We start from the raw sequence: 14,879 nt of genomic DNA on the forward strand, positions 1-14,879 counted from the left end.
ATGATATCTCTCGTTCCATGGCCTCTTCTGAATCCAGCTTGAACCTCTGGAAGCTCTCTGTCAATGTATGATTGTAGCCATTTCTGTATTACCTTTAGCAAAACTTTATTCGCTTGAGTAATATGATACTCATATTAGGCTACAGATTTTTTTTCCCTGTGATTTTAGACTATAGTATCCTTTTCTGTGATTATAGACTACAGTAGCCAATCTAGTTTTTGTTGTTGTTGTTTTGGTGGGTTTTTTTTTTTCTTTTTTTTTTTGCTGTTTTATGCTCATCCTTTTACCTTTGGGGGAACTCTTTGTCTCCATATATTACCCAAAAAGAGACAGCAACTGCTGCCATAGAGTCAAGCTACAATCACACTCTATAAAACACCAAAATCCAGGCAAGAACCAATAGCAACTATCATACACCAGGGAGGCAGACAACACCTGTGAAAGTTACTCTGAGTGAAGCAATAAGAAGAGTGAAAGTGAAGGCCACATCCTGATTACATCTACCTGGAGGCAATCAGAAAGCATAAAAAATGCCAAAACACACACTCAGGTAAGTATTAAGACCACAGATAAATATTAAATATGTCCAAGAATCAAAAGCAGATGACCACACCAGCACATGTTTAGAAACAAGATAAAATGTCTAAGACAGGTGACCTAGAGGTAGACCTGGACTACATTCTGGAAGGAGGGCAGGCCTTGGGAATGTCTGAGAAGGAATTCCAAAAAATTATTATAAAACGTTTCTAAACACTTTACAATGGAGTTGAGAAAAATAAGGAAGAAGGCAGGAAAGTGCTACAGGAATAATCAAATAAGATAGATACAGCACTGGAAACAATTCAAAGCCTAGAGAAAGAGGTCCAAACGATCAATAATAAAATATCAGAAATAGACAATACACTGAAAGGGCAAAGGAGTAGAATAGAAGAGATGGAAGGCAGAACTAGTAAACTGGAAAACAAATCCCTCAATACCACTAAGATAGAAGAGCAAACAGAAATAAGGTTAAAAAATTTTGAAAAATGTCTAAAATTCATGTTGGACAACATGAAAAGGAATAATTTAAGCATTATCAGCATTCCAGAACAGGAAGAATCACACAAGCTACAGAGGAAATAGTTGAAGAGCTTCTGGAAGAAATTTTCCCTAACATTCTGAAAAGTGAAAACATAAACATTCAAGAAGCTCAGTGATCCCCAGGAAGTATAGACCTCAAAAGAAAATCACTGAGACATAAGCTCTCCAAAATCAAAGATAAGGAGACAATCCTGAAAGCAGCTAGGGAAAAGAGAAGTGTTACATAAAAAGCAATCAAGTCATATTAAGCTTGGATCTCTCAGCAGAAACCATGCAAGCAAGAAGGCAATGGTGAGACATATATAAAACCCTGAAACATAAAACTGTCACCCAAGAATCCTTTATCCAACAAAGCTATCAATCAAATACGATGGGGTAATCAAAACATTCCAGGATAAACAGAAGCTAAGGGATTTTTTCCCCAAAGCAACCTTGTGCTATAAAACATCCTAAAGGGAGGTCTGTGGACTGAGAACCAACAACAACAGACAACAACCAGAGGTTGACATACGTGGCAGCACCCCTCCCAGAACAAAATCGACATAAGGAACAGTCGAAAAAAGAACAAAATTATGAGAACAAACTAGGAGAATCTCGGAGATCAGTCTATGATCAAAACAATTACAATGTGAAAGAAGGTAAACATGTAGGAACAGAGATCCAGATGGTGACAAGGTCAGGTCGATTACAGGATAAAATAGACTGCACTAAATGGAGGGAAAAGTTAATGGACTATAAGGTAACCTCAAAGAAAATTAACACTTCACAACAAACCAAGAAAATAAGAATCTAAGAAGAGCATGGAAACATTAAAACTATGAAGAAACTCACAATAAAGAACACACAGAAAAAACATGAACTCAGGACAGGAAGACATGTAGAACAAAGAGTGGCAACACCACACACACACACAAAAACACATAATGGTAGCAACTAATACATACCTATCAATAATTACACTGACTGTAAATGGATTAAATGCACCAGTTAAGAGATGAAGGATGGCAGAATGGATAAGAAAACAAGATCCTTCAGTATGCTGACTGCAAGAGACACATCCATCTTAACACACAGAGACAAAAACAGATTTAAAGTCAAAGGCTGGAAAAAAATATACCAAGCTAATTGCATTAAAAAGCGAACAGAAGTGGCAGTACTGAGCTCTGATTTAAAAAAAAAAAAAAAAAACTTTAAGGCAAAAACTAGCATAATAGATAAGGATGGACATTATCATAATAAAAGGGTGAATTGAACAAGATGACATAACCATAATAAATATCTATGCTCCCAGTGAAGAGCTCCAAGATATGTAAAGCAAACTCTAATAGATTTGAAGAAAGAAATAGATGAATATACAATAATCATGGGTGATTTTAATACACTGCTTTTAAACATGGGTAGAACAACCAGAAAGAAACTTGACAAAGATACAAAAGAACTAAACGACACAATCAGCCAACTATACCTCATAGATATGTACAGACCATTCAAACCAACAAACAGCACAATACATATTCTTTCCCAGTGCACATGGAGCATTCTCCAGAATAGACCGTGTGTTAGGCCACAAAGTAAACCTCCATAAATTTACAAATATCAAAACAATACAAAGCATCTCAGACTACAATGCTATCAAATTAAAAATCAATAGTAGGAAGACCAAAGAAATAAAGTCAAATACATGGAAACTGAATACACCCTGCTGAAAAGCGAATGGATAGTAGAAGAAGTTAAGCGTGAACTCAACAAAGTTCCTAGAAACAAATGTGAATGTACACACAAAATACAAAAATCATTGGGACACAGAAAAAGTGGTGCTGAGAGGACAATTTAGTGCTATAAGTGCACACATCATGAAGAAAGAACCAAAATTAACAATTTTAAACAGCAGCTATAACAATTAGACCAACAGAGGGAACCTGGTACCACCAAAAGAAAAGAAATAATAAAGATTAGCACAGAAGTAAATGAGATAGACAACAGAAAAACTATAGAAAGAATCACCCGGACAAGATGCTGGTTCTTTGAAAGGATTAATAAAATTGACAGACCATTGGTAAAACTAACAAAAGAAAAGTGGGAGAAGACACAAATAACACGCATTAGAAACCACATGGGCGATGTCACAACGTAACCAAACAAAATCAAAAGGGGGAAGACCAGGGTGCGGGACCCTACCCAGAGAAACAGTGACGCCAGAGATGGAGGCAGCGATGATGACGATGATGACATGGAGAGATGGAGCGGCTAAGAACTCTAAACCCTAGACTCTAGAGGGAGAGGGGCTATGTGCTGACGACTGGGATGCAAACTTGAAAGAGTATACCCTTTGGTTGGTTGATAATGCATGGAGGTGATTTTATCCATGGTAATGAAATGATAATACTGTAAGATTAATGTAAAACTAATGTTCTCTCATGTAAAGTATCACATAATTCACAATAAAACATTTTTTAAATTTTTTTGAAAAAAAAAAAAAGTGAAGAATAGACTGGGTTTTATGGACCCCGAGATCCCCACACATTGGAACTCCTCACCCCAGGAACAGAAAGCTATGACACCGGAAGAGTCGTAGAGAAGCAGCAGCATCAGAACCAAGAGCCAGAACATGAGACAGTGTTGCAGGCTTCCCAGCCCACAGTGCAAGTAAAGCTAAGTCATTTTGAGCAGGAAGCTTGCTTACAGTGTGCATCCATGGTGGGTTTGCTGACCCACAGAACTAAAGCTGAGTGCCTTCAGACAAGGTGGAGTAGTGTATCCTGTGGGTATTTATTAGCAGCCCAAAAAGAGCTTTGTAACATTGTTTGGGCAAAGAGCGCTTGTGGGTATGGCTGAGGAGAGGCTATGCTAACTGGAACAGCTGTGCCCTGAAGATTTCTGATCCTGTTAACATCCCTAGTAAACCTCACAACTGTGAGTATGGTGTCTGAGTTGTGTGTGGTCATTGCAATGAATTCTTGAACCCAGCTGAATAGAGGGCTGTGGGAGGGATGGTTGGTGCTAAACACAACTACAGTAGAAACACAGCTCCTCCCAGGGGACATGGACCACCATCCGTTGAAAGGGTAGCAGTGGGTCATGCTGACTTGTGAGGGTAGGGGCACAGTGTATATCCACTTCATGGGATCAAAAAAAAAAAAAAAAAAAAAAACAGAGTATAAGAAAAGTAAAAAAGAGAAAAATAGGAGGAAAAAACGTGGGTTTTTTTGTTTGTTTTTTTACAAAAAGCATGGTACTAGTGAAAGTGCTCCCAAAAAAGGGGAGCAAGGGAAGAAGAAGGAGAAAAAAGAGAAGAACTAAGAAGAAAGGTGAAAAAAAATTTTAACACAGCACTGAATGTGAAGTGGGTGGAACTGGGGAGACTGCCTTTCCAGTCATGGGAGGTTGTACAAAGTAAAGGATGAGGTCACACCTCTCTGGTGCAGGCCTACGCAAGTGGAGCTGGTTATTTGATTTCTGCTCCAATTGGAACACTGCGTTCAATAATTTAATATGGCTGTGTTGTACAATTTGCAGTTTACCAGCGTTTCCTTCAGTCTCTTCTTCTCATTGGTATTTGATCTACTACTTTATCCTTGCATTCAGAGCTCTGGGTTTTAGGATTTTCATCCATATTCATTGTACTTTTTTTCTTGAGTGTTGTACTCTGTATAGTGTACCCGCCAATCCACCATATTGGATTTTCCTGCAATGCATCATTGACTTAATGATTCTTGCCCACATGCCATCCCCTGCTGTTGTCCTTTGCTCCTTAATTCAGAGTCCATCAGGGCTGAACACTTGATACATTTCTTATTTGTGGGGAGGGTTTGAATGATGGTCTGTTTACACTGTCACCTTCCCAGAATTCCCCCAGATGTAGCAGTTTTTGAACTTCTTATAAGTCAGCCCTGTTTTTCATCATAGGCTCAGTGTATATCTTACTGTATTTTCCCTTTTTGTTGCAGACTTTATTTATGCACAGCTCTTCTTATTGCCAATAAAGTTAATAGTATCTGTTGTTCTTTCCCTCCCAAAATTTAAGGCACTGTCTATCAAGTGGCTAGTGTCTGCTTTCCTTTTCCTTATCTGTGAGATTTTGACCATGAGGAGTATCCCAGGTAGCACTCTTAGCTCTATGACTACTTTTTCATACAGAGAAAATTGACAAGAAAAGCCTCAAGTGTCTCCACAATGGATATCTAAACTTCACTCTTGAGTCCACATTTAGTTTACATATTTTTACAAACTCTTGCTGGTAAGGAAAGGCAGGGCACATGGATCTTGCCTGGTGGTGCAGCTCTCTCAGGTTGTCCTGTAGAGCTGCTGGCATGGGCACTGGCATGCTCAGGGCTGCTTCCAAAAGGAGTGATGGAGGTCACAGTTGAATAATGACATTCTTCCCTTCTTTCTCACAGAGCTTTGCCCTCTGAATGCCAGATGCTCCTCTTCTCAGCAACCTTTGAGGACTCTGTGTGGCAGTTTGCTGAACGGATTATTCCTGACCCTAATGTCATCAAGTTGCGCAAAGAGGAGTTGACACTGAACAACATTCGACAGTATTATGTGTTGTGTGAGGACAGGAAAGACAAATACCAAGCCCTATGCAACATTTATGGAGGCATCACCATTGGCCAAGCCATCATCTTCTGCCAGGTAAACTGTGTTGAACTTTGTCTCCATCATGCTAGGTTACCTACAGGCAGAAGTAGGGAAACCTTAATAGTAATAAGTGACTATAGTTCAGCATATTTTGTTTGCTATCTAATTTATCTTCAGAAAAGCTCTGAATAGGGTTTATCTATTTTATGGGTGCAACTCAGAAAGATTAAGTAATGGAATAGTAAGTTCAGTATTAGATATTCAGTGTAATACTGCTCTAGGTTCAGTGCTGTATGTTCAGTAGTGAGTATCCTTGTCTTAATCATTACTTTGAGGAACTATGTCCTAATCTCCTAGTGCTATTGTAACAGAAATATGACAAGTGAGTGGTTTTATAAACAGAAATTTACTTTCTCCTAGTTCAGGAAGCTAGACATCTGATTTCAGGGCACTGGCCCAAGGAGAAGGCTCTTTTAATTGCTCTGAGGGTATCATTATTTTAGCTACTCTAGTTCTTGGAGATCACCATGTGACTCTGTGTGTCCCGCATTTGTACTTTCTTCTCTCTCTGTCTGATTGCTCTTTTTTATTTCTCAAAAGTCATTAGGTTTAAAACAGATCATATGCTGATTTTATCATAGGGTTTATTTATGGATATCCTTTACCAGGTTAATTATGTTCTCTTCTACTCATAACTACTAGGAGTTCTTGTGGTGTAATGAGTTACACATTGAGCTTCAACCGCAAAGTCAGCAGTTAAATCCACCAGCTGTTCTGTGGGAGAAAGACAAGGCTTTCTGCTCCTGTAAAGATTTACAGCCTCGGAAATCCTATACTATACATAGTCACTATGAGGAGGAACTGATTCCACAGACACAACCATCACCACCACCTACTCTTAACTTACTATGCGGAAAGTAGCCAGTCAAGTACTCACTATCACTCTCTTTATTTTCTGTATACAATTTATTTCTGATATTTTTCATGTTCACGTATTTGTTTTATTTTCTTACTTTCACATGAACACTCTCAGGTCCATGAGAACAGGATCTCATGTACTTTACTCACTTCTGTACCCCTTGCACTAAAACAGCATCTACCTGACAAGTGGAAAGCACTGAAAATGTATTTATAGACTAAAAGAAGCTCAGCTGGAACTTGGGCAAGTTACTAACGTTTTTAAGCTTTGAGGGTTTTGTTTCTGTTTTTTAATGTTTTATTGTGAATTTTGTGCTAGTGTACATGGAAGAACATTAGCTTTACATTTATCCTGTCATATATCATTAAATTTCCATGGTTACAATCCTTTCCATACATCATCAACCAACCAAAAGGTATACCCTGCAAGCCTGCCCCCTGGTTGTCAGCACACAGCCACTCTCCCTCTTAGGGTCTAGAGTTCTTAGCCACTCCATCTGTCTACATCATTGTCTGCCTCCATCTCTGACGTCATTGTTTCTCTGGGTAGGGTCCCACACTCTGCTCTTCTCTCTTCTTGGTCCTGGACTGCAAAGTCAACCACTCCCCTCCTCTTGCTACAAAACATCTACTTTTACATTTCCAACCCTCATAGTCAGTCCTGATAGTAATTATTCACTACTGTACCACATGAGTGCTATCCACATCTCCTTTCATCAGTTCTACCCAGACAGATTGGATACTACAAAGTGGAGATTCTACGCCCTCTGGACCTAGGCTCCCTCTTGAAAGCTTGTAAGCCAGTCACTTCTTCCCTTTGTAGTCTCCTTATTTTGGGTAGCCAGTGTCCAAATTGCCCATCACTGTCTACTCTGTGTAAGGAGGGGGTGAGAATGATCCTCGCTGTAAAGATTTGTTCCCTCTTTTGAGCTACTGTATCCATAGGTGTAGGTCAAGTTCATCAAATTGTATCAGATTACTCTTTTTTTTCCTCTTCTTTCTTCTTCTAGTTGAGCTCTGATCATCAAGTCATTGAAACCAGTTCAAGTGCGTATTATCTGCAAGTGTGGGTGTTCTTATGCATATGCCCTCTCTTCTTATTAGCTGGACGCTTCACTCTCCAATCTAGTCCTCTGTGGCTCTGTCACTGACTCTGGGCCCTGGAGTCCCTAGGTCTTGCCATACTGCTGGCCAACCAGGTTTCCACCCGGGTTCACCAGGAGTCTATTGAATGTGGTAGGACTTAGCTCACAGCTTTATTGCTGTTTTTCCCTCACTTCCCCTTATTGGTGACCAACATGGTCACCAGTCAGAGCACGTCTGCTCGTGTATTCCCACTGAGTCTTAGTCTTGGAAGGGGGTTTGCCCTGAGGGGACCCGATCGCTTGCCTTGATATCTCTTGGGTGTGCAACTTGCTTGTTCTTGTAGTAGTCATTTGGACTGCCTATATTGTTTTGTATTTTTCCTGTCGGTCTTTCTTTCAATAAGTATCTTCTGTTCTTCTAGCCTCTCCAGGCTGGTCTGCTTGTCCTTTCAAGTGGAAATTCACCACGCCAGAAGATTCTGGATGGAGTTCAGGATTCCACCTATGGTCTTATGCAATGCAGAGGCTCCACAGGAAGCCTCCTTCACTGGGCAAGTTGAAGCCCCATTTTAGGTATTCCAATGAGTTATATAGGCAGAAGATGGACTTACAGACTTTCTGTGGTTATATTTCTAGGTATTCCTTTAAGCTTTGAAGTTTTTTGAATTATTTTTTAAATGAAATTAGGTAGCTACTTCATTAAATTCTTTTGAAAAGCAAATAACTGTAGTGCATGTAAAGGTTTTAACAAGATGCCTGGCACATCAGCAGCACTCTGAGAGTTTTATAGCCCCATACAAGGTAGAATGTCTTGGTTATCGTCGTATCAACACTGAGGAAGCCCAAACTCCCCACAGGTTGACAGAATGTGTCCCTTAAAAGCACAGTGGAGGGAGATGCCCGTGCCATGTATTCCAGGGTTCCTCAGGAACTCAGGCAGTGGTGATGCAAACAGTCCTTCACAGTCTCCCCTACTCGCTCAATCCCACTCTGCAGTCAGGACCACCTGCCAACATAACCCATTGGCTTTAACTTGAAATGTTGAGTGGGCTTTGTTTTTTCTCATAGACTCGCCGAAATGCCAAGTGGTTGACTGTGGAGATGATGCAAGATGGACACGAAGTGTCTTTGTTAAGTGGGGAGCTGACTGTGGACCAGCGCGCATCCATCATTCAAAGATTTCGTGATGGAAAAGAGAAAGTTCTTATAACCACCAATGTCTGTGCTCGGGGTGTGTGTGTATTTAAAGTCAGGTTTATTGAGGTATAATTCATAAGGGAGCTTCAAAAATTTTGTGGAAAATGGGATTGAAAGATAATGGAATTTTTCCAAAAAGTTTTTGAATCTCACCTCATATATATGATGAAATTCACTCCTTCTGAGTATATAGTTTAATGAGTTTGGATAAATATATAGATCATGTAACCATCACTGTAATCACAATACAGAACATTTCTACCTCCCCAAATCACTTACTTGTGCTCCATTGCAGTCACTGCCCTCCTCCCTCCACTTGGCCCTGGCAGCTACTGATCTGTTTTCTGTGTCTGTAGTTTATCTTCCAGAATGTCATATAAATTAAATCATATGGTAGGTAGTATTTTAAGACGGATTTATTATTCCAGTATTGAGATTCATCAGTATTGTTACATATATCAATCAGTATATTCCTTTTTACTGTTGAGTTAGTATCTTGTTGAATGGTTGTACAATTTATTCGTTCATTCACCATTTGATGGGCATTTGCATTGTTTCCAGTTTGGGGCTCTTTAGAATAAAGCCATAAGAAACATATAATGTATAGGTTTCTGTGTAGAAATAGGTTTTCACTTCTCTCGGGTAAATCTCAAGGTTCTGGTTCAAACCCACACAGCCACCCCATGGGAGAAAGATTTACAATCTTGGAAACCCTGTGCAGCAGTTATACCCCATCCTATAGGATCTCTATGAATCAGAATCAGCTCAGTAGAGGTGGGTGGGATGGTAAGTGTATGCTAATGTTCTAAGAAACTGCCAAGTTGTTTTCCAAAGTGGCTACACTGTTTACTTTCCTGTCACCAATGTGAGAGAATTCTAGTTGTTTTGCATCTCAGTAATTGGTATTGTTAAATGTTTTTTAATTTTAGATGTTATAGTGGTGTGTTGTTGTTGTTAAGTGCCATTTTGTCAGTTCTGACCCATAGCAATCCTTGTATAAGGTTTCTGAGGAGCAGCTGGTGAGCTCGAACCGCTGAACTTGCAGTTCAAACAGACTTTGCAGTCCAGCACATGAACCCACAGTGCCACACGAGTATTCCATAGTGGTATGTTGTTGTTGTTGTTATGTGCCGTGGAGTTGGTTCCGACTCATAGTGACTCTGTACAGGGTTTCCGAGGCTATAAATCTTTACAGGAGCAGAAAGCCTCATCTTTCTCCCACGAAACAGCTGGTAGTTTCGAACTGCTGACCTTGCGGTTCGCAGTCCAGTTCATAACCACTGCGCAACCAGAGCTCCTTTACATAGTGGTATGTAGTGGCATCTTATTGTTATAATTTGCATCTCCTTAGTTACTAATGATGTCAAACATTTCTGAGATGCTTTTTTATTTTAAAGCTTTTGATTTCTGAGAGAAAACCCTTGGGGTTTTGTTTTTTTTATTTTTTTAGAGACGGGCCTTTTCACATTTTCCAACCTTCCTATACTCTTGCCTAGATACCATAGTCCAACCATTAATTCTTAATTCAGCAGCTAGAACTGAGAACTTGTCGTGCTAACAGTGAGTGCAAAAGTGGCCTGAAAAAGGATAGGCACTTGCCTCTCAGGAGTCACCTAGACTCTTGACTCTCTAGACTAACACTGTCCAATAGAACTTTCTACAGTGATGGAGATGTTCTATTCTGACCTGTGCAATTGGTAACCACTAGATAAATGTACCACTGGGAATATGTTAGTATAACTGAGGAACTGAGCATTTTAATTTAGACAGCCCCATGAGCCTAGTGGTTGATATCTTGGACAGCACATCTCTATACCCTGGACCAAAGAGGGCACAAGGAACTTAAGAGTCGAGGCACAATCAAGGAGGACTAGGATTGTGACCCAGTTGGCTTTTTAATAAGGGGGAAGAAAGTTACTGGGAATCAAAGAAGTCTTCCTAGGCAACCTTAGATTTGAAAGGTTTTGTAGGAAAGAGAGTAATTTAGTTGCATGAGAATTTACAGTATGTTTGTGAAATAACAAGACCTAATGACTGGAATGATCAATTTGTGGGTTAGGAGATGAATATTTTAGGTGGTTAAAGGTCTTGAATGGTTTGCATTTTATCCCATACAATTTGGACAGTTATGTACCGAACTCAAGTGCTCTGAATGTTGCTGTGGTAACTGTCATAAGAGAGATTAAAGGAATGGGAAGAGATGGAGAAGCCAGTCTGTAAATTGTAACAGTTGAGGTAAATGATAACAGTGGTTTAGAACAATGGCACTGGAGCAAGCTAAACTGGAATGCTGTGATGGATAAGACTGCAGAAGATTAAGGCTGAATGCTGTGGACTTAGCATAGCAAGATCAGAGAGGTGGCTCCATGGACTTGTTGAGAACACAGATACATGCACCCCACACTCACAGCTTCCCCCTCCCCCTACCAAATACCCTTTGTGCATATATAAAATTTTCTAGAATTAGCCTTTGCCAACACTCTTATGGGGAGCATGTGGCTCTGTAGGATGATAATGGGTCTGCTAACCACAGGGTTGGTGATTTGAGCCCACCAGCCACACTCCACAGGAGAAAGATGAGGCTTTCTGCTCCTGCAAAGATTTACGGCTTCAGAAACCCTATACAGGGTCATTATAAGTTGGAATCAATTTGATGACACTTAACAACAACAGCAGTCTTAAACAATACCATAAACAAACTGTGCAAGCAAACTACCTGACCAAAGTGCTTATTTCAATTATGCAAAGCTTGGTTTGATTTATAAATTGATCAATTATCTGTGTTACAAAGTGAGAATTCCCCTGGTAAATGTGGTTCTTGAGTATCTATGTCTTTAGAAGAAAGTTCCAGGACCCAACAGTCTTTTTCCTCTTTTAGGGATTGATGTGAAGCAAGTCACGATTGTTGTAAACTTTGACCTTCCTGTAAACCAAACAGAGGAGCCAAACTATGAGACTTACCTCCACCGCATAGGGCGAACTGGACGTTTTGGGAAGAAAGGCCTTGCCTTTAACATGATTGAAGTGGATAAGTTGCCCCTGCTGATGAAAATCCAGGATCACTTCAGTAAGTAGCACAACCTCCACAGTATAAAGTGTAGACCTGCTTATGCTGGCAAGGTGGTGATGTGGATTGTGGAGCAGATGTACAGAGGTGTGTGGTTCTCTGGAGGCCACAGCAGGTGATGTTTCATTCTGACAACTGAGTTCTTCATGAGATAGCTAATGAAATAATTCTTACTTGGTGTTAAATCAAATGGCATCCGTGTGAGCTCAGACGTATATGTTATATCTCATCCTGTGATCTGAAGATTTCATGTCCTATAAGAAACTACCCTAGGTAGATAAGTCTTTTCGTATGTTATAGAAAGGACCTGGGCTTTGAAATCAAAACTAGGTTTTTAGTTCCTGTTCCACCACTTTAAAGCTATGTAACCTTTATAGATAATTTACTGCCAGCATTTCTTATTTGATTATCCCTCTGAACCTAACAGCCTTCCCTAGAAGCATTTTGAAAGTTCTGAGGCATCTGAACCTTAGCCTTCTAGTGACAAGGTTAAGAAGTTTTAGTAGCATAGTAGTTACAAGTCAGGCTGCTACTCTCAACAGTCAGCAGTTCAAAACTACCATCAGTTCCACGGGAGAAATATGAGGCTTTCTGCTCCCGTAAAGATTTGCATCCTTAGAAACCCTATACAGGGTTGCTGTGAGTTGGAACTGACTCCATGGCACACCACCACCAAGGATGGTTGCCAAAGAACAAGCTTAGGAACTAACTGATGATAGATGGTACTATTGTGCTTTCACACATTACTGTTTTTCTGGGAATGAAGTTCTGTTAGGTGTGTCGGTTCATCCATTCAGCATTCATTTTGCTTTCATACTGCACTGTGTTCTCAAAGAAAACTAAGCTATCACTTTTAAGGTACACAAAATCTAACGAAGGAGTAGAGGCTGACTCTACTGACTAACCGTCTGTGTAAACCTGTGTGCAGAGTACTTACGAACTGTGACACCTTGATGTTGGGAAAGTCTTCACAGGGGAAATGATGTTCCATTTATGCCTTGCTTGATTGAGTAACAGTTCTCTAGCAGGATTAGGTCATTTCAGGCAGAAAGAATAAAAGAAGAGAAGGCACAGAGTGGTAAGTCAGCATGGTATTCCCTGTGTGCAGGTAAAGATAGGAGGAAATGCTTTCATGCACTACATACAGTATACAGTACACACACTATGTCACCTTCTCCTTGACCTGTTCCATTTAAAGGGCATAGGACTATCCTAGAAAAAGCAATGAAATATTTTGAGACTGCATTCTGGCTCCAGGGTCCTCTTACATTTTCCCTTCCTGTTGCGTCAGTGCCATTAGCACAATTCATGCAGCACAATCCTGAATTCTCAAGCTATCTGCTGCCTCCCGACTGAACAAGGCAGTCTCTGGCAGTCTCTGATTGATGACCTGCCAGGGCCTTGGGATTGGCAGACTATACTTTTACAACTCTGAAGAGTCCCGTACCCTGAGATGTCCACTTCTCAAAGTGTGTAGGGGGACGGAGGTCCCAAGAGCTGCAGACATAACCAGGAAGCAGGGGAAGAGGAACACATGAATGTCTTCAACAGATCCCTGATTTTACAGTAGAACTTAACCTGTGTTGAAAGTTTGGACACTTTTCCCAGGTAATTGCACAGACATGTACATGGGTGCTTTAAAAAAGTTGTGGAAAATGGAATTAAAAGATAACTGGAATTGTCCCACAAACTTTTTGAAGACCCACATATGCAGTTGGAGAGAGAGTTTTTAAAGGTTTGCAGACTGGTTCAGGGACTATAGGTTAAACACCCCGTTTTAGGGTAATTGTCAGAGGTGTCCTGCTGTTACTGTGGGAGAAGTCCTGGTGTCACAATGGGTTAAGCATTTGTCTGCTAACCACAAGGTCAGCAGTTCAAACCCACCACGTACCCCACAGGAGAAAGATGAGGCTGCTTACTCCTGTAAAGACCCACAGCCTTGGAAACCTCATGGGGCAATTATACTCCATCTGGTACAGTCCATATAAGTTTTGATAGGTTACTTTGAGAATTACCTACCAACCAACCTATTAGGAAGTAATCCCAGTGAAGATTTAGTCCTCCTCCAGCCCTCCCCCACTCCCTGGCCACTCCTCTTACTCAGCCAGGTCCCTTCCCAGGCTCCTCCCTTTTGCCCAACCCTTTTCTACCCCAGAGTATGTAAATCCCATTGTGTGGCACAAATGATGTTGTTTTAGTTAGTGGTGCTCAGTTATTTTAGTGCCATCCCTCCCTTACCTAATCTAGACTGCATTCCTGTCGCAAGGATTCTCAAGGTGTCACAGAAATAATATTTTCAAAGTTGTCAACTATCTTCAGAAATTTACAGTTGAATGGACTGACTTTCTATTTAGGTCCTGAGATAAGACTAGCCCATTGTCTTTTATTCTTTCAGATAGCAGTATTAAGCAACTTGATCCTGAAGACATGGATGAAATCGAAAAGATTGAATATTGAAGAAAGAACTTTATCATTTGTGACTTATCCTAGTTTATGTGGAAAATGTGAAAAACCAAAGGGGCTTTGTGTATATGTGTGTGTGTGTGTGTATGTATATGTATGTGTTGAGCCTTTTTGAACATAAAACTGTCACCTCTGGCAAAATAAATGTTGTGGTAGTCTTAGTTTGAAGACCCAAGGTATTTTTGAAGTTTAATTATAGAACTTATAGTCCTTTTGAATAAAAAAGCAGTATTGTTTCTTATTTCAAATATTTTTTAAGATAAGCATCTTTACATGAACTACTGAAGTGTTTGGGCATTTAGTTTATTTATACAATCTGAGTAGGTGGCCCAGGTGTGGCACTGCTAAGTGTAAGTTCGGTGTTTCAAACCCACCATACATTTCTTGAAAACCCTATACAGAGTTGCTATGAGTAGGAATTTAGAAACAATTAAGAGATCATACCTCTTGTGAATATCTAACAGAGCCACAAGATGGCGGTAGAACCT

The 14,879-nt window shown here is 40.2% G+C and overlaps 1 protein-coding gene across 2 annotated transcripts in view; it reads left to right on the forward strand.

Moving 5' to 3' along the window:
- Window positions 1–14,385, forward strand: part of DDX25 (DEAD (Asp-Glu-Ala-Asp) box helicase 25) — a 45,520-nt gene extending 31,135 nt beyond the window's left edge. For both annotated transcript variants that reach the window (XM_006874569.1, XM_006874570.1), the window contains 4 exons: window positions 5,478–5,715; window positions 8,733–8,895; window positions 11,740–11,928; window positions 14,324–14,385. In XM_006874569.1, the coding sequence (XP_006874631.1) occupies window positions 5,478–5,715; window positions 8,733–8,895; window positions 11,740–11,928; window positions 14,324–14,385 (652 nt within the window). The remainder of the gene's footprint in view (window positions 1–5,477; window positions 5,716–8,732; window positions 8,896–11,739; window positions 11,929–14,323) is intronic.
- The last annotated feature ends 494 nt before the right edge of the window (window positions 14,386–14,879 follow it).

The sequence above is a fragment of the Chrysochloris asiatica genome, unplaced genomic scaffold (genome assembly GCF_000296735.1).
Source record: "Chrysochloris asiatica unplaced genomic scaffold, ChrAsi1.0 scaffold00287, whole genome shotgun sequence".
NCBI lineage: Eukaryota > Metazoa > Chordata > Mammalia > Afrosoricida > Chrysochloridae > Chrysochloris > Chrysochloris asiatica.